Source organism: Talaromyces proteolyticus (assembly GCF_021365285.1).
Source record: "Talaromyces proteolyticus strain PMI_201 chromosome Unknown BGW36scaffold_1, whole genome shotgun sequence".
Taxonomy (NCBI): domain Eukaryota; kingdom Fungi; phylum Ascomycota; class Eurotiomycetes; order Eurotiales; family Trichocomaceae; genus Talaromyces; species Talaromyces proteolyticus.
This window is the reverse complement of record NW_025764277.1, coordinates 2,536,119-2,555,744: the sequence shown is the minus strand read 5'-3', so window position 1 is coordinate 2,555,744 and position 19,626 is coordinate 2,536,119. Positions and strand designations below refer to the sequence as shown.

The 19,626-nt window shown below is 46.3% G+C and overlaps 10 protein-coding genes across 10 annotated transcripts; 5 read left to right on the top strand and 5 right to left on the bottom strand.

The window, feature by feature from the left end:
* Nucleotides 1-768: 768 nt before the first annotated feature.
* BGW36DRAFT_353986 (uncharacterized protein) lies at nt 769-1,553 on the top strand (the record flags this gene model as incomplete). Its single annotated transcript, XM_046213484.1, has 4 exons — nt 769-1,217; nt 1,278-1,391; nt 1,446-1,449; nt 1,497-1,553. 4 exons carry the CDS (start codon nt 769-771, stop codon nt 1,551-1,553), a joined length of 624 nt encoding a protein of 207 aa, XP_046078205.1.
* Nucleotides 1,554-1,767: 214 nt separating this feature from the next.
* BGW36DRAFT_284880 (uncharacterized protein) lies at nt 1,768-3,064 on the top strand (the record flags this gene model as incomplete). The annotated part of the gene is made up of 2 exons (XM_046210272.1): nt 1,768-1,850; nt 1,906-3,064. 2 exons carry the CDS (start codon nt 1,768-1,770, stop codon nt 3,062-3,064), a joined length of 1,242 nt encoding a protein of 413 aa, XP_046078204.1.
* Nucleotides 3,065-4,206: 1,142 nt separating this feature from the next.
* On the top strand, nt 4,207-5,099 carry BGW36DRAFT_285999 (nascent polypeptide-associated complex subunit beta; the record flags this gene model as incomplete). Its single annotated transcript, XM_046210373.1, has 3 exons — nt 4,207-4,256; nt 4,593-4,765; nt 4,852-5,099. 3 exons carry the CDS (start codon nt 4,207-4,209, stop codon nt 5,097-5,099), a joined length of 471 nt encoding a protein of 156 aa, XP_046078203.1.
* A 198-nt stretch (nt 5,100-5,297) lies between these two features.
* BGW36DRAFT_15650 (putative short-chain dehydrogenase/reductase family protein) lies at nt 5,298-6,857 on the bottom strand. The gene is made up of 3 exons (XM_046209554.1): nt 6,677-6,857; nt 6,348-6,590; nt 5,298-6,277 (listed from the first exon to the last, which is right to left on the bottom strand). Exons 2-3 carry the CDS (start codon nt 6,586-6,588, stop codon nt 5,397-5,399), a joined length of 1,122 nt encoding a protein of 373 aa, XP_046078202.1. The 5' UTR covers nt 6,589-6,590; nt 6,677-6,857; the 3' UTR covers nt 5,298-5,396.
* Nucleotides 6,858-7,003: 146 nt separating this feature from the next.
* Nucleotides 7,004-8,400, bottom strand: BGW36DRAFT_367833 (putative phospholipase). The gene is made up of 6 exons (XM_046214921.1): nt 8,177-8,400; nt 8,097-8,108; nt 7,959-8,049; nt 7,852-7,905; nt 7,396-7,784; nt 7,004-7,327 (listed from the first exon to the last, which is right to left on the bottom strand). The coding sequence occupies exons 1-6, from the start codon at nt 8,257-8,259 to the stop codon at nt 7,225-7,227; spliced, it is 732 nt and encodes a 243-aa protein (XP_046078201.1). The 5' UTR covers nt 8,260-8,400; the 3' UTR covers nt 7,004-7,224.
* Nucleotides 8,401-8,504: 104 nt separating this feature from the next.
* On the bottom strand, nt 8,505-10,936 carry BGW36DRAFT_367831 (amino acid permease/ SLC12A domain-containing protein). The gene is made up of 5 exons (XM_046214920.1): nt 9,949-10,936; nt 9,614-9,878; nt 9,397-9,559; nt 8,925-9,329; nt 8,505-8,846 (listed from the first exon to the last, which is right to left on the bottom strand). Exons 1-5 carry the CDS (start codon nt 10,564-10,566, stop codon nt 8,639-8,641), a joined length of 1,659 nt encoding a protein of 552 aa, XP_046078200.1. The 5' UTR covers nt 10,567-10,936; the 3' UTR covers nt 8,505-8,638.
* Nucleotides 10,937-11,603: 667 nt separating this feature from the next.
* BGW36DRAFT_332831 (pyridoxal phosphate-dependent transferase) lies at nt 11,604-13,215 on the top strand (the record flags this gene model as incomplete). The annotated part of the gene is made up of 5 exons (XM_046212864.1): nt 11,604-11,735; nt 11,905-12,310; nt 12,378-12,592; nt 12,668-12,915; nt 12,996-13,215. 5 exons carry the CDS (start codon nt 11,604-11,606, stop codon nt 13,213-13,215), a joined length of 1,221 nt encoding a protein of 406 aa, XP_046078199.1.
* Nucleotides 13,216-13,467: 252 nt separating this feature from the next.
* Nucleotides 13,468-15,169, bottom strand: BGW36DRAFT_353979 (uncharacterized protein; the record flags this gene model as incomplete). The annotated part of the gene is made up of 4 exons (XM_046213483.1): nt 13,468-14,218; nt 14,267-14,388; nt 14,438-14,700; nt 14,806-15,169. The coding sequence occupies 4 exons, from the start codon at nt 15,167-15,169 to the stop codon at nt 13,468-13,470; spliced, it is 1,500 nt and encodes a 499-aa protein (XP_046078198.1).
* A 799-nt stretch (nt 15,170-15,968) lies between these two features.
* Nucleotides 15,969-16,582, top strand: BGW36DRAFT_422128 (thioredoxin-like protein; the record flags this gene model as incomplete). The annotated part of the gene is made up of 3 exons (XM_046219659.1): nt 15,969-15,980; nt 16,051-16,395; nt 16,496-16,582. 3 exons carry the CDS (start codon nt 15,969-15,971, stop codon nt 16,580-16,582), a joined length of 444 nt encoding a protein of 147 aa, XP_046078197.1.
* Nucleotides 16,583-16,859: 277 nt separating this feature from the next.
* BGW36DRAFT_332828 (putative serine/threonine protein kinase) lies at nt 16,860-19,558 on the bottom strand. Its single transcript, XM_046212862.1, has 3 exons — nt 18,724-19,558; nt 17,354-18,668; nt 16,860-17,303 (listed from the first exon to the last, which is right to left on the bottom strand). The coding sequence occupies exons 1-3, from the start codon at nt 19,313-19,315 to the stop codon at nt 17,219-17,221; spliced, it is 1,992 nt and encodes a 663-aa protein (XP_046078196.1). The 5' UTR covers nt 19,316-19,558; the 3' UTR covers nt 16,860-17,218.
* Nucleotides 19,559-19,626: the final 68 nt, after the last annotated feature.

Here is a 19,626-nt window from a genome sequence, read left to right as displayed (position 1 = left end):
GACATGTTTCTAGTTGTTGAAAAAACTTAGGAACAACTTTGGTGTTTATTCGCCACTTTCTGAAACTGGTGATCGGTAGTTGTGTTTGCAAACCTGGTAGTCCATTTGAAAGCGCAACTAATTTGAGGTTCACAGGTTTATCCCGGCAAATGAGAGCGAGGAAACACTGTCATATGCCAGAGTCAGAAAAAAGGTAGACCCATTCCTTCCTACTGACCACTTAGACTCGCATGCTTACAAGATTGGCCATCTTTGTTTTGACGCGCAACCCCACAACAAATATGTTATGTGGATATTCGACATAAAAGCCTTTGTCAGATGTCGCATAATGTATGGAAATGAATCGATATTGGCAGGTTTTGTACCCGAACTCAGGTTAGCATCAATCTCATCTTGTTTCCTAGGCATTGTTCGTGCGAAATACTCAACATCAAGGTATTGAAGGTGCAAAAATGCCCGATTTGCATGTGCATTCGTAGTAAGAGGAGAGCAAACCCTAACTATAGGGGAATTCCTGGGAGTCGATTTCATTGATACAAACAGGTTCCTTTTATCCCTTTGGTGTTCAAATGTTAATTCAGGGGCTGGTAAACCGCTATCTGATAATCCTGGAAAGCAAGAAGATGAGTTCAGACGGTCAGCGCCGGGTATACTCAATCAGGGAAAGCGAAGCCTGTCATTATTAACTAGGTCCTTGTTTGCCCAAGTACCAGGCAGTCACCATAATCATTTCGCGTTATATAATAGACGCAACAAATCCAATTTAAAATGGACATTTCGGATAGAGTTAAGAGAGTGAGATTTCTACTCCCAGCCACCATACATATCATCGGAGAAGTGACATCGAGTTTATTTGACTGCTTCGTCGAGGATCTCAGGGCTGCCATTCTCGATGTCGAATGGGAAATATGCTATACAGATGCCGCCAGCGACTTGCGAGAAGTCGTTTTGGAGATAGAATCTGAGAGACGCTTCGAGTCGTTTGTCCTGGACATGAGAGCCGCCCTCGACTATGAGCAAGAGATAGAATCCGATCAGCGCTTCGACTGGTTTGTCCAAGACTTGACGGCCGCAGTTAACAACATTCATGAGCAGATTTTGCGAGCAGCCGCCCGAAAGCGAGAATCCCAAAGACGCTTCGAGATGTTTGTCCAAAGCATTGCGCGTGAGCGAGCGCTGTATGATCGAGATGTACGCATGCAAGATGCGCCGCCAAGGTAAGTGAGCAGTAATGATTACATGTATTTTATAACTGTATATCTGAGGCTTCCATATAGAGTGGTCTATGGCAAATGTATACGGCAGACGCTGATGATTGATTGCCACAGCAGTGCAGGATGTGAGCGAGAGCTGTTCGACCGAGATGTATGCATGCGAGAAGCACCGCCACTGTAAGTCAGCAGTAACGATTATTTCATAGTTATATATCTGAGGCTTCCATATAGAGAGGTATGTGGCCGTTGTGTATGGCAGGCGCTGATGATTGGTTGCCACAGCAATGCGGGCTACGGCCCACGCCGGGGCACGGGACACAAACCGATCAAACAGTGTAGGAACAGCAATCACCGCTGGAGCCCGTACGAGACACCAACAACTCCACGCCATCGCAGGAACCTTTCTTCAACAGCTGCATCTAGGCAGTAAATGTGCTGGTCCACACGATACTACCAATTCGCAGCTATATAAGCCACCCGTCCCCGTTTCGCACCGACGAAAACAAGCGACCTACCATCGCCGCCCAAAAAATATTTCTCGCGCATTTTCACGATGGAATATCATTTCGTGCCACAGGAGGAACGCGCGCGCGATGATAAAGGAAACTTATTACCGTGGGGATATGTGTATAAAGAGTTAGTACCATTGTGCTATTTCCAGCTGGGAACTTCAAACTAACACAGACTTTAGTGAGACTCGCAACCCGAGACGCCCTCCAGAAGAATCAGGACCATTTGGCCGCCGACGAAATGCTCGCTATGACCATGCACGATCACGCACGCGTACTGGCACACCTGCCAAGAAGGAAAACCCGAATGTCGCGGAATTCGGTCGACTATTTGCACAGCAACAAGAGGATGAACGAGTAAACAACACTCTTCCCAAATCGTCATCGTCATCGACTCTCGAAGGATCAAGGAAACCCATCGAGAAAGTCGCGACTGAATGTATCCTCTACGGGTACAAGAACAAGGAGTCGGAATGGAAAGTGATTGATAAGTACGAACGCATTTCGCAAGGCGTGATCTGTGAGGACTACTCGCGCAGCGATCCTAGCGCATCCAACCAGCTGTCGCAAATGCTCAGTGGGGGTGATGTCGTTATTCGAGCAAACCTGTCCGCTGATGCTAATCGCAAATCAAAGCGCTATGCTGGAGGCCTTCACTGGATCAAGGTCACTTTCGACTCGACCACGGCAGCTGATCGCGCGTGTTTCTTCTCCCCGCAAGAGGTCGATGGCCATCTCGTCTTCTGCGAACTCTATCACGGACAGGGTCCCGCCGAAGATATTCCCATACCAAAAGAATCATTGGAGGCTAACCGGACGCGGTCAAGAGCGCATCACACCCTGACAACGTCTCATTCCACCGCGTTTCTTCAGAGCAAAGAGATGGAGAGAGTCACATTACCTAGATCATTCGGGATGAACAACCTGAATATTGTCGGCGATATCGACGAGGAGGAATCTCAGCTGTCCAGTCCAACTGCTAGCTCTACCACTGCTACCGCAGTCGAGCAGACAACAGCAACACTTCGCCAACGAGCAGTACCGGAACCCAAGCTCGAGCCAAAACCAGAATCAGAGTTTATGACGCACATTCCTACAGTTCGTCGTGCGGTCCTACGTCCAGTTAACGAAGCTCTTCCTCCGCAGCCTACACTGACTGAGCGTGTTCTTCGCTCCATCCCTATCCTCAGTTGGTTCACAGGAGATATTGTTGGAGATGGCCCACAGTTTGGTGAAGATGGGAAGTTCGATTATATGAAATCAAACCTGTATTGGCGCTTTTGGTATTTGGTGGACCAGATCTTTGGCTCTGATATTTGCGGATTGAAAGAGGATGCTTAAGTGTACAGTCAGCTAATTTGCCCTTTCCATCGATTCTCCCAAAGACCATGAAGGTACAAGTCGGAGATCCCTTGGATAGTATCCTTAGCGGCAAAGATTGGCGACTCTTTGATACGAACACCATCGAAATGGACTGCCCCTTGTCCTACTCGACCTATCTACACCCTTCAAATAGCTGCGTTTAAGCTGAGCGGCGTCTTCGGCCGACTCCATGGCTATGCTCACAATGACCATATCGAGCGCTGAGTCTATTCTTCCGAAATTTACGATCTTATGAGTCTATCCACCTTATCTTACATTCTCGCGTGACCGAGAACCAGGCTGCCATTACTGAATGACAGCATTAAATCAAACCCCAATTTAAATATGGTGGTTTCCTATCTCTAAGGAGAGGCCTCTGTTTTTTCCCTAAAAGTTTTGTATTCGAGCGTGTTGTGTGCCTTTTGTTGAGCATCGTACAGCGGAGTGCAGCATGGCTTAGTTTGAACGCGTGTACATTAGAGCATTGAGACGAGTTCCCAGCGTGTGAGGGATAATACACCTATAGACTAATGTTATTGAAGCGTGCAAATACCATCTCATGTCGAAACCCTCCATTTCTATCCGCGTCTTAGTAATGGACGCCAGTCTTAGGGTTTAGCCGAGCAGAGCCGCAAAGGGAACGTAGTAGTGCAGGGCGTGCTGCAGAGACTCATAAACCCTCAGAATCAACGAGAAAAAAAGAAACAGTGTAGCTGAATCAACAACAATTAAATAAGACCCCGTAAATCGCTGCCAGCAGTAGCGTAATCCCTCCAGCGTGAAAGGCGTCGTGCATCGCACTCGGCTCGGCTCCATCTCCAATTTTCGCACTCCACACAAACCGCTGATTGGCCGCACCAATAATCGGCGGGTACGCTGAACAGAGCTTCAACAACCACCACCATCACGACCGCCTTGACTGCATCGTTACTATTCCCGACCCCTCCCTTCACCGCCATCCTCTCCGAGAGCATCATCTTCGACTCGGCTGTCTCTAAGTCCTGTGTCTGTGTGACCAGTTTGTACGATACCTCGCTGCGCCGTCCCGTTCCACCCCGCGGCCCTTTTTTTCTTCGCGCCAATTCGAGATTGAATCTCTCTTTTAGCCGCTTCACCACAAGATGGATCAAGCCAAGTTGGCCAAGCTCCAGCAGAGCGTGCGCATTGGTATGTTTATATATCTCTTTTTATCTCTTTTTTGGCTGTTTTTGGTGAGGGCTTGCTGGAATGGGGTGTCACATGATGTTGTATATGCATCGAATCGTTGAAGATGGCTTGTGAAGAAGAATCCTTCGCTAGTATATTAGACTGGGTCATGGAATTGGAGTTGAGGTTTACTTTTGAATTATTAATTATTTGATGCTAATTGAACTTTCTATACAGGGTACGTAATGACATCGCCGTTCCTAGTTGATACACCATCGATCTACATCATCAACCCGATCCCTCGCCTATAAAAATTTACCCAAACACTCCAGCTCAGTGTACTGACCATTGATAAATACAGAGGCAAAGGTACTCCCCGCCGCAAGACCAAGCGCGTTCACAAGACCTCGACCACCGACGACAAGAAGCTTCAAGCCACCCTTAAGAAGATGAACGTGCAACCCATCCAGGCCATCGAGGAGGTCAACATGTTCAAGGAGGATGGCAATGTCATCCACTTCTCCAACCCTAAGGGTATGCTCATTTCAATTTTCGTTTTGGACAAAGTTTTTGCGGTGCAGTGAGGTGGAAGAAGGAAAATAGCTAACTCGTACTAACAGTTCACGCCGCCGTCCCCTCCAACACCTTCGCCATCTACGGAAACGGCGAGGAGAAGGAACTCACCGAGCTCGTCCCCGGTATCCTGAACCAGCTTGGCCCCGACAGCCTGGCCTCTCTCCGCAAGCTCGCCGAGAGCTACCAGAGTCTCCAGAAGAAGGAAGCCGGCGAGGGCAAGAAGGATGATGAGGATGAGGATGACATTCCGGACTTGGTTGAGGGCGAGAATTTCGAGGGTACTGTGGAGTAAAAAAAAGAATTAAAAAGGAAATAAAGTGATGGGCATTTTTATTCTCTTTTTCTTTTGATCCCCCTGACGCGACGAGATCTATCCACGACGCAAATACCATTTTTTCCTGAATGTAATGTCACTATCCTACTTTTCAAAAATGCAGACGGCTGCTGGCAAAGAAATCCTAAAAATTTATTAACTCAGGCGTTGTCTTCTAATATCAAGACTTTGCATATGTGAATGGCATGTCTACAAATTGTAGACGTAGAGAGAAAAATGCATTTATATAAGAAATTCAAAGTATAGATTTCCAATTTACACTCTCTCAACCTCCTTATCCGTCCAATCCCATAACTTCTGAGCCAAATCTCTCTCCTTCAAGAACCTATTTCGTGTAATCTGATACCCAACCGGTGTGTAATACCCACCATTTACCAACTCTTCCTGCCTAGCACCAGCAACGGCCCAGAGCTGACTCAATGCACCCGACTGTGGAGATCTAAAAGCCAACTTCATAGTGGGCGCCAGGAAATACCTTGCAGTCAAATTCGATTGCCGCGTCCCATCATACAACGCCGTTGACACGACGCCCGGATGCACGGCAACAGCCTTGATTTCCGGGTGTCGTCTTGCAAGCTCCATCGCAAAGAGGATGTTAGCTGCCTTGCTCACGCCGTAGCGCTGCCATGTACTTAACCCCAATAGCTTCTCCGTCGAAGTCATCGTCTCGAAGAGCCCGTTGCCTGCCGGCGCCAAATTATTGCCCACACTACTCACACTGACAACGCGCACATCCGCGCTGCCGCCATCTGCCGTCGCCGTCTTGAGGAGCGTGGGGAGAAGAAGCTTGGTGAGTAGGAAATGCCCAACGTGGTTTGTGCCGAACTGGATCTCGTGGCCCTGCGGCGTGGTCACGGCTGCTTCACCCATAATGCCGGCGTTAAGCACGAGACGGTCTAGTCGTGTGTTTTCGAGCGTGAATTGCGCGGCGGCAGCTTTGATGGAGGGGAAGGAGGCGAGGTCAAGTTGGATGTACTGTATATCTACGGGTTGTGATGACGATGATTTGGATAGCTCGTCATGGATAGACTTGATGGCATCGCGTGCTTTGGATTCTGTCCGAGCAGCGAGATAGATTCGTGATGGGTTATGTCTGGCTAGCTCGAGGATTGTCTCTTTGCCCAAACCAGTGTTTCCTATTCAGCGCATTAATATCTGGTTTTGCATAATATACATGTATGTATGTTTGTTATTATATCAACTCACCGCCGGTTATGAGAATCACTTTGCCAGACAAATCACCAATGTCGCGCTGCGGTTTAAAGGATCGTCCAACCAGGCCACCTGTGAGCTCGCCTAGAGTCGGTGCAACTGCCGTCCAGAGCTCGCATGGATCCCTGGCGCCATTCACGGGCACAGAGAATACTGCGCGAATGTCTTGACCCAGTGTTGACCGAAAGTCTTTCTTGTCGCCATCGGTAGGTTTTTTGTTCTTTGATGTCGTCATGACTTTCGATATTTAGGAAGGATATTATAATAAGCAATTAGATATTCAAAAAATAAACAAACAATCCAAAGTGTCAATATGAACGCACCATAAATCAATTGCCAGGAATTATCGATGGGGTTGAAGATCTAGGAGAATACATCATCACTTGATGCCTGGGGCATGTGGAGGCTAAATAGAGTTGCATCACGGATGGATAACTGCAAATGTCATTGGTTTGCAATTGGTTCGTAAAGCTTAGTGCAACCTATGGAAGGGGTTTTCTTGAGTCCGAAACCAGATTTGCTGCATGTCTTTCCTAAAAGCTCTTAGCTGGTGCAGTCGGCATTCGGAAATGGTTGTATTGACTGTTCGACTGTCTTACTGGCTACAGGGAGCTCCTGCAACAATCAATTGATAACTTTACGGTCATGGCTCAACACATTTAGACAGTTATTATTGTTGAGCTTGTTCGAAGATATATTTGATCAATATCATCTGGGCTAGATAATTATTTCTTTATTTAACACCCGCTCTGGGTTCATTGCTTCTATGGGTAAATCTGCTCAATGAATACGCGACAAGAAACATAAAAAAGCCGAGCGTGACGGTCGTTGTCGTGCTTAATCTCAAGCTCGTTCCTCCAGTATTACCGAGTTAGAGCCCAGCTGTCTCTGCTTCTGGCTTGGGCGGGAGGCACTTGGCGATGAAATTTTCGAGATCTTCAATCTCCTTCGGTTCTGCCGAATGAGTGAGGCCGCTATATAAATTCTTTGATCAGCAATTCTATCTTAACGAAAGGGAAAGAAGTAGCTGTCTCAAACATACGGGTAGCTGTGGAAATCAACATCAAATCCCAAGCTCTTCAGGCGCTCGCTGCTCTTCTCACCAAAGTGGAATTGGACAACATCATCATCCGTACCGTGCGCCAGGAAAAATGGCGTCTTTTGGTTTGGAAGCTCACCCTTCGGCGACAACGCCTTGAGCTTGTCGGCTAGCAGCAGATAGCAAGATAAACCGAAAACACCACCCAGTTTAAGGGAATTCGTGATACCGGTGAAAACAGCTATTGCTCCACCTTGTGAGAATCCGCCAAGCACGATGCGCGACGGGTCGATTCCCTTGTCGATTTCTTCCTTGATCAGAGAATTGAAGTAGTCGCGGGAGGACAAGATGCCGGGCTCGTCTTGATTGGCTTGTGCACTCTCATATCCTAGCTGCTCAAGTCAGCGGCGGCTTCCATCATGATGATGATAATGTTGTTGTTGTGAATTGGGTTCATACATCTTGGCCAAGGTGAGTAATGTCATACCAACCAGGCATGCTCATGCCCATATTCTGCCACCCTCGTTAGTCTTATGAATATCCCTCTAGTCCAACGTGCCACGTACGACTGTAATTGGAATCACCGGCGCATTCGGGAAGATGAAGGAAACTTCATCGAATTTGTTTCGACGTCTCCAGTTCTGCGCGAGACCAACCCTTCGATGATCAATTATTTGGTGTTTATGCGGAGTCGAGGGCCATACCAACCAGCGCCACTATAAAAAAACCAATATTAGTGACATTGAGCATAAAAGCCGTATTACGTGCAGCATAATCGACGAACCTATCTCCAAGACCATGGGCCATAATGACTGTTGCGGTATGCTTCTTCAGCGCGGGGACGACTAACGGGGCCCGAAACGACATTTTGCCGAATTGCGAGGGGAATCAATCTCAACAAGCAATTATGAGGGGATGGACCTAAATTAACCCAGAATATGGAATTCTGCAGAAGGAATTACATGAAACAAGATGCGAAGCTCGGAATCGCAGGGAGAATGATAGTAAGATGAACCGACTCCCCGCAAACACTGGCGCCGAGGTCCGTGTCTGCAGCAATTTTGCCCAAGGCGGTGAGCATCAACATTTGTGCAAGAACTTTATATCAACATGTTATTACACAGATCATTTGTTACTTTCATATGTGTTACTTGTATGTTTTTTGTGGAGAGTTCTTCTAAGATATTCATTTATATTCCCCGAAATACATATTCTCAACAAGCGGGTGCAACCTTATGTGTTGACTTTAACCCCACAGCACATTCAACTTCATCAAGCCCTTCTTGGGTTTCAGAGCCGGCTCGGGGTTTTGGTTTGCCATTTCAATAAAGGCTCTGATTGGTATATCTTGTAATGGGATGACACTTGTCTTGTAGAATAGTTTGTATCCAAAGTACAAGGCGAAAAAGATGGGGATGTTAAGGTAGGAGGATATGAAACTTTCGGTAACCCAGCTATAAAACCAAGGATTCTCGTCAGTCTTGAGTGCCCGTTTAGAAGCAGAAAGAAAAAGAAAGGAAGGAGATACATACTGCCCATGCAGAAAAGTAGACCATCCACCCGTAAGCAAAAGCAGGACAAATAGTGTGAGCGAAGCCCAAGTAATATACGGCTGAAACGGAGCCGCCCATGGGAGTTCCTTGCGGGAAATGTTCTGTTTCTTGCAGCCGTAGAAAAAACGAAGATACACAGTACATATCACCATCCAGTTCACCAGCGTTGCAATAGAAACCAAATCCTGGAGCCAAGTAAAGACTTCGGCGGCTGTCTTTGACAGCGACATGTATGATAGACACATAAACACTCCAAAAAAGGAGACGGAGAGGTATGGAATGCCGAATCGGTTGACACGAGTGAAGATTGAAGGTGCGTGGCCTTCTCGTCCCATTCCATAGAGGATACGGGAGCCGCCTAGGAGACTGGAATTGCCAGCAGACCTTTACGAGGGGTAGCTTTGGATTAGGAAAAGGAGTTGCAAATAGTGTGGAGAGGCATGGAACTCACCATGCGGAAGTTAATACGACAGCATTGATGATTGAAGGAATTGCACTGATACCAGCTCGACGTGCAGCTATGACAAATGGAGATTGGTTCGCATTTCCAGTGGAATCAAGAAGGCTGGGGTCATTTGATGGGACAATCAAGCCAACCATAAAAATGGTAATAACTGTGTTTTACATGTCAGAAATGCCACACTGTTCCTCTAGGAGTGTTTTAGTACCGTAGAAAATCACGATCTTCCAGAAGACTCGCTTCGCAGCGAGCGGGATAGACTGTCTTGGTGACTTCAATTCAGCTGCCGCTATGGTGAAATTTTCTATTCCGGAGTATGCGTATAAAGCAGAGTTGGCACTCTTCCAAAATCCAAGGAAACGACCAAGAGAACCTTGTATAGCAAGGTACTGCACGAAGGGGCCGGGGTTTCGCCAGTATTGGAACCCAATACTTTGATGATCAGGACCCCCACCGCAAGTTATAACGAGGGACTATCGTGAAGAACATCAGAAAGAATCATTATATCAGTAGATTATTATATTATGAGGGTGAACAACATACCATGATGTCGACTCCAATGACTAGCATAATCTTCAATATCGAAAAACCGAATTCCAGCTCGCCATAAACCCGAACAAACACCAGAGCACTACACAGCATAAGAACCCCAAAGATCGTAATCCAGATGCCGTTGTTGAGAGTCGACCAAAAGTCCACAATCACCGCAGCAGCTGTAATTTCGGAAGGAATCGACACAGCATGTGCATATATCTCATTCCATCCATTTGCAAAGGCAAGAGCCGGGTCAACAAAGTTTTCAGCGTAACGAACAATACCTCCATTGAGAGGAACAAGAGCGCCCATTTCTCCAACCGCCAGAACGACGGCGAATAAAGAAGCTCCGATAGTCGAGTAGGCAAGCCATGCCCCCAATGGGCCGGATCTTGCTATTGCTTGTCCAGAGGAGAGGAATAAGCCAGTGCCGATTGTGCCAGCCAAGGCAATCATCTGAATATGTCGCTGATGCAGACCTTGTCTGAGCTCGGTTTTTTCTTCGAATTCGGAGCTGATATGACCCTCTATGTCTCCTCTGTCGTTGAAACTCTCTGAAAGAATTCTTGCATCGCCATCTTGAGCAGTCTTCTCATCAGTGGCCGCACTATTGTGAAAAGTAGACATTGCGACGATGTCGTTCCTAACGGTGTAATAGTTGATGATGTGAGGTCACACACTATTCTTTATACGCAATGCAGTGTTACATCAATTGTACATGTATGCACCTGCATGGGGTTTTAGGAGAGAAGTGACGTTGCATTTATACCCAGCTATCTCTGATAAAGATAGCAAATGACTATCATTTATCGTGATCCGGCAGAATGCCAAATCTGCATTATCGATTACCACGATTCGTCGAACGTAATGAATGCAGTAAAGGTTGATATCTGATAGCGAGTACCTGGGTTAGAGCAGAGGAAGCTTTATCTCTGCCCTTTCATTTCCCAGCATTGGCCATATTTGCTGCTAGTGCATGCACGAGCTGTCACTCTACGGCGTCTCCTTATCCACTGGCCACGACTAGTTTCTGGATCAGCGTTTCCTGTTTTCTGGTTAGGCGCTGGATTATGTCAGAGAATATCAACCAATCGCAGAGCATCCTGAAAGAGACTGTTGGGTGGCTCATGCCGTTTCCGGAATGGTCTCAGTAAGGTCGATCTAGATCTACAGCAGCTTTGTCCAGACATGGCTAGCCTATCATTTAGTTTCTAGTCGGCCAATGATAGAGAGTCCTATCGGGAAGTTCGCATCATATGACTGGCTGAAAATAACCTTAAGGCTTGATCCGTCCAGCGTTTTCTACTTCTGGCTAGCGTTCTGATATTCAACCAATCAGATAAGAACAGAACTCATCTGGGGATACAACTTATTTCTCCCCATTCAGCGTTATCCATGTTTAGAATTGCCCAATTAGCCATGAATCGACCGCTTTCCTCTTGTGGAATTTGGTCGAGGGGAGTGCTAGTCAGGAACGGAGAAGCATGACTCGTTTGTTTGCCGTGTTTGGGATTTGATAAGTAATTATTATTCATAGTTTTTCTTTCTGATATCTTGAAAATTCTCATTCTCATCAATACCTCTCTTTCAATATCCAATACATCTAGTTTTTGTTTGACAAAATTAAGAATTAGATCATCACCTGAGCACATTAACGCGTTGAAATGCTGTCACAAAGAGGACTCAAGAGTGCAACGAGTCAGGATATTCCTTGGCGATTTGCACCTGGTGGTAACAATCGCTATGACTCTGTCACAAATCCTTCGGGAGTAATATCATTTGCAACAGCAGAAAACGTATGTTCCTTTGTCACTGAAAAGTAACATCAACATCCATCCTAACTCTCATACGCAGAATCATGTACAGGATGAACTCGCCGCTTATGTGGCTGAAAATGTAAGCTACTTGATCTTTCGCACATAATGCTATCCTCTCCATCGTCAGCTTTAACTAGCTATACTACAGGTCTCGATCCCGAGGGAAGCTTTCCTGTATCGTTTCAGTACAATGGGCGGACCTCGTTTCCCTATTGCAATGGCACGGCATCTAAACGAATACTTCCACCCATTCAACCCTATAAAACCCGAGCAAATAATCACCGCCTCCGGGTTGACTGCGATCCATGAGCTTGTTGCTTGTAGTATCGGGAATCCCGGGGACGGGATACTGGTCAGTCGACCCGTTTACGGGCGGTTCGAGCTCGACTTCGGAAATACCGCGGATCTGAACATTGTGTACGCCGATATGGACGGTGTAGATCCGTTTGGAACAGATGCGGTGCCCAAGTATCAAATTGCTTTAGAAAACGCGCTGAAAGACAAAGGAATCAAGGTTAAAGCGCTACTGATTGTGAATCCGCATAATCCTCTTGGTATGCGGTGTACTCATTGCGCTTGAATAATGTTAATAACTTACTCATTTTTGAAATAATCCAATAGGCCGCTGTTTCCCCCCTTCATCACTACGTGAACTCATGGGTTTCTGTCAAAGAAACTCGATTCATATGATAAGCGATGAGGTGTACGGATTATCAGTTTACGGAGAAACAAACTCAAATGACGAACGCTCCATCGGCTTTTCGTCTGTTTTGTCAATTGATAGTACCGGATTGATTGATCCAGATCGATTACATGTGTTTTACGGAATGAGTAAGGTAAGCCAGAACCAACCTTTCCTTATTTAACTTGGCAATTGGTGCATATATATGCTAAAAAAAAGGATATATCAGGATTTTGGCGCTGCCGGTCTTCGTCTTGGTTGCTTGATCACACAGAGCACACTTTTGAGAAAAGCAGTTTCCTGTAACATGCGATTTCACAACCCATCTGGCATGTCAATCGCAATTGCTACAGCAATTCTAGAAGATCGGGAGTTTGTAAAGTCCTTCATCAATATTTCCCGACAACTGTTGAATGAAGCTCGACAGTGCACTTCACAGATTCTAGACCGGGCTGGAATAAAATACCATAGTGGAAGGTAAGTCTCTCAACCTTTCCATAAAGCTGAAATACGAATGACTACATGGAGTTGGAATTCTGATGATGAAATGGTGGTAGTAATGCCGGCTTCTTCCTGTACATTGACCTCAGTCCCTGGCTTGTAGACACGAGTGGTGATTCTCAAGATGAAAACGACGCCGAATATGCATTGGCACAGAAGATGCTAGATGCAGGCGTTGGTATTCATCCATGTGAGGAACATGGCGAATCCAAGGGCCACTTTAGGCTTGTATTCAGTCAACAGAGGGATATTTTGGAGGAGGGACTCAGTCGGTGAGCATCCACTTCTCGACTATACTAATAAAGTAAATACAGTATGTATATTATAGATGTTGGACTAATACATGCTTGCAAATAGGATGATTCGTGTGCTGGAAGCCATTCCGAAATCTGATATTTCATCAGTGAGCCTGAATCAAGGGCGCAATTAGAATTTTTCATTTCTGTGTACAAAGCTTGAGAGCACATTTTTGATACCGTATAAACTGCATTAAACAGGGAATTAAATATTATAAAAACGTATCGACAATTAGCGTTGCATGCTATGAGGTGTTCCGATATTATCCATCCATATTCTGTTGCAAGCTTTCCTGCAAGAATCTTCCAGAACCGGCAGACTGTTCAAAAAAGAGATGATGTGGGCCCAGGATAGGAGACTGTTACCCCTAGACAAAGCCTCTGTTATTTCAATGAAATAGGACTGATAGTCAGTACCTGTAGCGGCATACGAGCCAAGGAAGGAAGTCCAAAGCATCTCGGCAGGAAATGTCGCCATCAACAGTGGCAGATTGGTGCTGCAATTCAAGAATTCTTGCAGTCGTTTGACTAATCTTCTGCGCAGTTTTCCTCCAATAGGGGTTTGTCGTAGATTCGTGTATATGTAGAGTAAGCTCACACGAAGTAGAAGCCTGGTAATATCGTGTTGTTGATAGCGGTTCGCAGTGTCCACTTCTTCTTTCTCTTCTTCGGCAATTAAACACAATACCTTGTGTTCAACACCGTACAGGCGATCCGGATAAGCGGCTTCAAATGGAAGCTCCTTGATATTGGAAAGATTCAAAAAAGTAGTGAGTTCATGTAAATTTTTAAGCACATCTAGAACCTCTACTCGATTCGACAGAATTGCCGTATCCTTTAACACCGAGTTAAAGGGAGGTTCATAAAAGTCAGAAGTCGATGTCGTCTCAGGTAAAAATGTCGACAAGGGTGGCATGTTTTCGAATTGCCAACGTGGTAATCGAGGTTTGGTTTGGAAAGTTGCGCTGCACAGGAGATCCGACCTGTAATTGGTTAACATCCAATTCTACTGTGACGGTTACTGAACATACCATTGAACCATCCTGCGTGTGATTCCTGACAGCCCCAGATTATTGAGCCCTCCTCGGAGTTCAACCATTCGTTGCAGGCCATTAATATGAACCAATGCATCCGAAACCGATCCACTCAGGCACTAATGAGAATAATCAGAAAAGTCTTCAGGTAGTATAGGTTATACATACCGCTATGTTTGAAAGACAGGATACTGCCACAATGGTGGAGTCTTCGACTTCATTTGGAGAAGTAGTAATAATTTCATTCATAGCAGATCGTGATCTTGAAAGGTAGTATGCACTTTCTTGGTTATCTTCATTTTTCAAGACCTCCAAACGAGCTGCTGAATATGAGATGGACATGAAAGTCCAGGCTGGGTTCCCCATACAATATAGCTTGTATGTGTTTGTTGGGTCTGAGTGGACTGAGGTTCGGATAGAGTTTGTTATACCTGACAAACTGTTAGCATACTGGTGGAGCGATTGAATTGTGAATTATATAATGGAATGTTTTTTAGGTCAAGGTGTCTGGAAGCACATCGGGCTGCGAGACCTACCCTGACTTAGCAACATAAGAACGCGTGGAGTTGCTGGGATCGAAAGACCATGAACTGGATTCAGTCTTGCATCCATAGCCGGCAAGAAATTAATTATAGAATTGTGTACTGCATCCACATCAAATGCTGCATTATACGTATTCGAAAATGCAAGTGTCTCCGGGGGTTCACTTTTGCTTTGGAAAATATTGCTTGCTGTGCTGTCTTGATGAACAGTGTCCGATTGAGAGGAGTTTGACTTCCGTCTTCTCTCGCTTTGTTCCTGTTCTTTCTGCTTCCGTCTATCCCTTTTGTATTTACGCATCACATGTGCTCTCACTAATTTATGGGTGGATTGATCTGTGATTTCCGGACGGCCGCCCATGTTGATGAAGAGCAGGCCGTCTGCCAGCTGACGCGGCGGCGAGGATGTTATAGAATCCATGTTCAGCGCTATTTCCGTCTTCTTTCCCCGCCCCCTCCCGCCTTCTCCTTTTCAAACATTCGATTTGTCTTGGTCGATTGGGTGATTTATTATTGGTGAGGGAGTGGCAGAGGTGATGTTAGAAAGGAGGTTGACTGCGGGTTGCGCCAATCACCTGCCGCGCCAATACATCATCCTTATCTCCGCATCGCCTCGAAGCTTGGAGATGAATGTGATAGATCAAACCACGAACCATAAATACATTGTTGGAAAATAGAGTCTCCTAAATTGTATTTATTAACGTCGGTTTTGGTTCATTCGATGCAGAATGAAAGCTGTGTCACCAGTCGAGCATTCTCATTGGCTGAAATAATACCTTAACCAATCACATTGAAATTTGACAAGTATACATTATTATAAAATACAACATGTCTGTACGTCATTCAAAATCGGTTCAATCTTATCAAGAACAATTGTCTACTCTCAAATCAATAGATGCAATTACAGGCCTGCAGTCTCAACAAGTTGGATATTCCAAGCTGCGGTGGTCACTACGTGGAGAGCTCCACCAATGACGTAGCGTGCCGACCCAGCAAGGTCATCAACTCCGAACGACAATTGAGAACGTCCAATAATTCTCTTCTCACACTTTACCTCAACTCACATCACTACGTTAACAATCCAACCCTGCATACAACAGAATCCGGCACATTTACTACAACCCATCAAACACGCAAAAAACAACAAACAAATTTCCATCATGTTCCGCTTTGTACGTCCCCCATTCCCTCCGTCCCCTCCATCCCTCCAGTTCGACTGATATCATCTAACCCTCTCTACAGCCCAAATCCGTCGATGTAATAACCCTCTTCCACAAGCCCTCGCTACCGACATCTACTCGTGTTCTCAACATCCTGCGCACTGCATCTGCGAATGCCGGCGAAACCGCTACAATCGATCAAGCCAGCGACCACAGCGATCACAACAAACTACAAAAAGAACTGCGCGGCGAATTCGAACTGGACGTGACCGAGGCTGTGCCGACTAGTGACCAGTTAAACAGCATTATCGACTACTTGCAGGCAAAGGGGGTTAATCCCTCCGCGGTTATGGAAGGGGCTAAAGATAAGGCGGATGCGCTGAAGAAGTTGAAGGAATTTGGGGATAGAGGGTTTATTAGGCCTGTGGTATGTACTCATCCGCACAAAAATCCAACCTCTTTGTCTTTTCAACGAGGATGAATGGAAATGAATTGAATTGTCGGCTAATCATCGGTGATGTAAATAGGTGGTTGATTGGGTTAATGGAAGGGCTACAGTTGGCGACAACGAGTCCGAGATTCTCAAGTTGGTCAGGGAGGCGGGCTCGTCTTGAGCTGTGACATTGATTAATTGCACAATCCAGGGAAATGGAAGCTTATTTGTATCATTATATCAATTTCTGTCTTGATTTGTACCTCAATTTGAACGAGTGAGACTAGAGAAATTAGAACAGTGCATATAGAGAATCTAGAGGGACCGCTACCGAGGTGGTAATTCGACAAAGCCAATGCCTGTGAAAGAATATATAACCATCGACAGATCAATTAAACTTATGATAAATCAGAGTTCTTTAGAGTTTAAATTGATAATTTAGACCAGAATAGTGCGTATTTACCAACAATAAAATATATAATATTTGGCATTGCACACAGTTGCTCTATCATAGGATCAATAATACTCATACATACACGAAGAAAAAGACGAACAAAGAACAAAACAAATGCATGAACACAGCACTAAACAGAATAAACAGTCCCATCTCTCGATCTGTTAGATAATACAGCGAGAAAAGCAGCCGAAATATAGCCGACGCAGCGGAAAGCCAATGCATCGGCTGATGAAAGAGTAATCAATTACAATGGTGATCCACTCACAGAAGGAAATATACTCGCTGCTGTAAAGTCAAGCTAAGAAAAAAAAAGGTCCCAGTCGAGAGCCCGCTCATTCGACCGGAAACTAAAAGGAAGATCTAGAAGATGGTTCCAAAGGTGCCATCTGATAGGATTGATTTCCTGGGACTGCTTCGGCCGTCTTCGATTGCTGGCTTGCGATGTCTGTGATATTGTCAGTAAGAGACTATGAATATAGTGGAAAAAAGTCATACCGGAAAGTGAAGCCGACAAACAATCCCTTGCTCATCTTGTCATCGCGCTCGGCCATTTCTTCCAGGGCTCTCTGCTTATCGTGTACTTCTTTATACTTCGCCATGTCCGCCTCATTGGTGAAGTCATCGAAATAGCCAGCGTCTGTTTCTGAGTCTAGCTCTGGCACAAATGGCGCCGGCCGTTCACGTAACTTGCTGAAGTCGACTTCTGCAAAGTATTCATGGCCATGGACTTGCTGTATGTTTTTCAACCGTGTTTCCTTGGCCGCAACGAGCCGAGTAATCAGATCCCAAGTACGCCGAGATAGGAAATAGTTTGGATCCTCATATTGAGGTTTTCGCAGGACCTTCTGCCACCGCTTCAAGTTCGACCACGTCTCTTCAACAGTGGCGCCAGCAAATGGAGGGTAGCCTGCCAGGGCTTCGAACAACATACAGCCCAAGCTCCAGTAATCGACAGTAAAGTCATACTCTTGACCCTTCAACACTTCTGGCGCCATATAATCGGGTGATCCCACGATCGAGTTTGCATAGTTAACGTCCCTTTCTCGCAGTGAGCGATAACCTTCACGTCGTTCTGCCGCCGTACGCTGCTCCATTGGACGGCCGAACGGTACGGATGTATTACCGACTTCCTCCAACTTAATGCGCATAGACTCAATCTTTCCTGGGCTAAGCATTCCAGCGGCCAGGCCGAAGTCAGTTAGTTTCACATGCCCAGTGCCGTCAATCAGAAAGTTCTCTGGCTTGAGATCTCGATGGATATATCCCAGACTATGCAAGGCATCGACACAGCTAAACATTTCAGCAACGTAGAAACGTGCATGACGGTTGTGCAACACGCCTGTGTTGTTAAGTAGAGTTCGGAAATCGCCACCAGGAACGTATTCCATAGCAAGATAAATCTGGCTGTCGTCTTGGAAAGCATAAAGCAACTTCACAAGCCATTCACTCTTTGCTGCTGTTAGAATGTCTCGCTCGGTAAGGATGTGGCGGATCTCGTCGAGTTTGAAAAGAAGCTTCTTGCTCATGATCTTCAATGCGCACACCTCACGCGTGTCCTTCTTTTGTGCAAGATAAACCTGTCCATAGCCGCCTTGGCCCACCTGTGTCAGGATTTGGAAATCGGCATGGCAAAGTCGAGTACGTCGTCTACGCAAATTGGCGCGTTCGCGACCGAGATACTTCTGTAAGGCTGGCTCGTATTCTTCGACTGGAGTCTCGGGAGGTGCAGGGTAGGCGGCCTTGAACTGGTTGTACCGATTCTGTCGGTTGTGTACGTAGCTGAGAATGTCAAAGTAGTGATCGAGGAAGTCTGTAAGAACGTTAGATAAAACCTATAAATCAAAAGACTAGAAACCCAAACGTACAGAGCTGCGTCACATTGGCCAGTCGTTTGACTTTGGGCTGCTGGAGCTTCTCGAGCTCCTCTGGGGTCAGCCCACGCGTCGTCTGAGTTTGTGGTTTCCGCAAACTATCTGGGTCACGCTGCTGATACTGCTCCAACCGCGAGGCCGCAGCAGAATTAAGCCCAAGATCCTTCCCCAACCGCGAGATATTTGGTGGTGCATTTTCCTTGTTCGACCGTCGTGTCGGACTGCCGGGAGTCTGATGAATATCTTTATGCAAAACGCTCTCATTAAAATCCTCAAGGACTGATAGCCCCTTTCCTGGCGAGCCAGAAGTACCGAACGCTAGCTTTGTAGGCGATGTTGGAGCCAGTTTCATCGCTTTTTCGAACACACTGGGTAGATTCAAGGCTCCAGGGGGCACTTTGTTCTTGCTGGGACTGCCCGTGGGCGTCTGGACAGGGCTCGTGAAGTCATGTTGGCTCTGCGTCGGCGTCGAGGGGCGGTCGTAGCCGTCGTAGCTGGCGCGTGTGTGCAGGAGCGGTGGAGGATGGGGAAGCTGGAGAGGACTGGGCTTTGCAGCCGGATCTCGCGAGAGATTGGCAGCAGCCATGTTGCGAGAGTTATCTCGTAGCTCGATGGCGGAGGATGCTGGCACGTAACAGCGGGGATGCCACTTATCGCTATCAGCGAGTCCACTAGGCGGGCTACACTAAACACTAAAAACACGATTCGACACCGACAAGAGACGGGAGGCAAGAGAAGAGAAGACGAAGAGAATCGTTGTATTCGAGCGACAGGGGCAGAGTAGGTCAGCTCAGGTTCAGGTGCAGCCAGGAGCAATACGAGTGATCAGTCACAGCAGTCGGCAACCACCACCGACAATCACAATCACAATAACAACAAGGGCCGTCGGGCCCCCCG

Excerpts from the sequence above, each read along its gene's own strand:
- BGW36DRAFT_15650 (XM_046209554.1), bottom strand. The coding sequence starts at position 6,588 with ATGACGACATCAAAGAACAAAAAACCTACCGATGGCGACAAGAAAGAC. Across the intron at positions 6,278-6,347 it reads AGTGATTCTCATAACCGGCG|GAAACACTGGTTTGGGCAAA; the intron begins GTGAGTTGATAT and ends TGCGCTGAATAG.
- BGW36DRAFT_367833 (XM_046214921.1), bottom strand. The coding sequence starts at position 8,259 with ATGTCGTTTCGGGCCCCGTTAGTCGTCCCCGCGCTGAAGAAGCATACC. Across the intron at positions 7,785-7,851 it reads TTACTCACCTTGGCCAAGAT|CTAGGATATGAGAGTGCACA; the intron begins GTATGAACCCAA and ends TGACTTGAGCAG. Across the intron at positions 7,328-7,395 it reads GTTGATTTCCACAGCTACCC|CGGCCTCACTCATTCGGCAG; the intron begins GTATGTTTGAGA and ends GAATTTATATAG.
- BGW36DRAFT_367831 (XM_046214920.1), bottom strand. The coding sequence starts at position 10,566 with ATGTCTACTTTTCACAATAGTGCGGCCACTGATGAGAAGACTGCTCAA. Across the intron at positions 9,330-9,396 it reads GTCGTATTAACTTCCGCATG|GTCTGCTGGCAATTCCAGTC; the intron begins GTGAGTTCCATG and ends CCCCTCGTAAAG. Across the intron at positions 8,847-8,924 it reads TCTACTTTTCTGCATGGGCA|CTGGGTTACCGAAAGTTTCA; the intron begins GTATGTATCTCC and ends TTGGTTTTATAG.
- BGW36DRAFT_332828 (XM_046212862.1), bottom strand. The coding sequence starts at position 19,315 with ATGGCTGCTGCCAATCTCTCGCGAGATCCGGCTGCAAAGCCCAGTCCT. Across the intron at positions 18,669-18,723 it reads GGCCAATGTGACGCAGCTCT|ACTTCCTCGATCACTACTTT; the intron begins GTACGTTTGGGT and ends ACGTTCTTACAG. Across the intron at positions 17,304-17,353 it reads TTTGTCGGCTTCACTTTCCG|ACATCGCAAGCCAGCAATCG; the intron begins GTATGACTTTTT and ends ACAATATCACAG.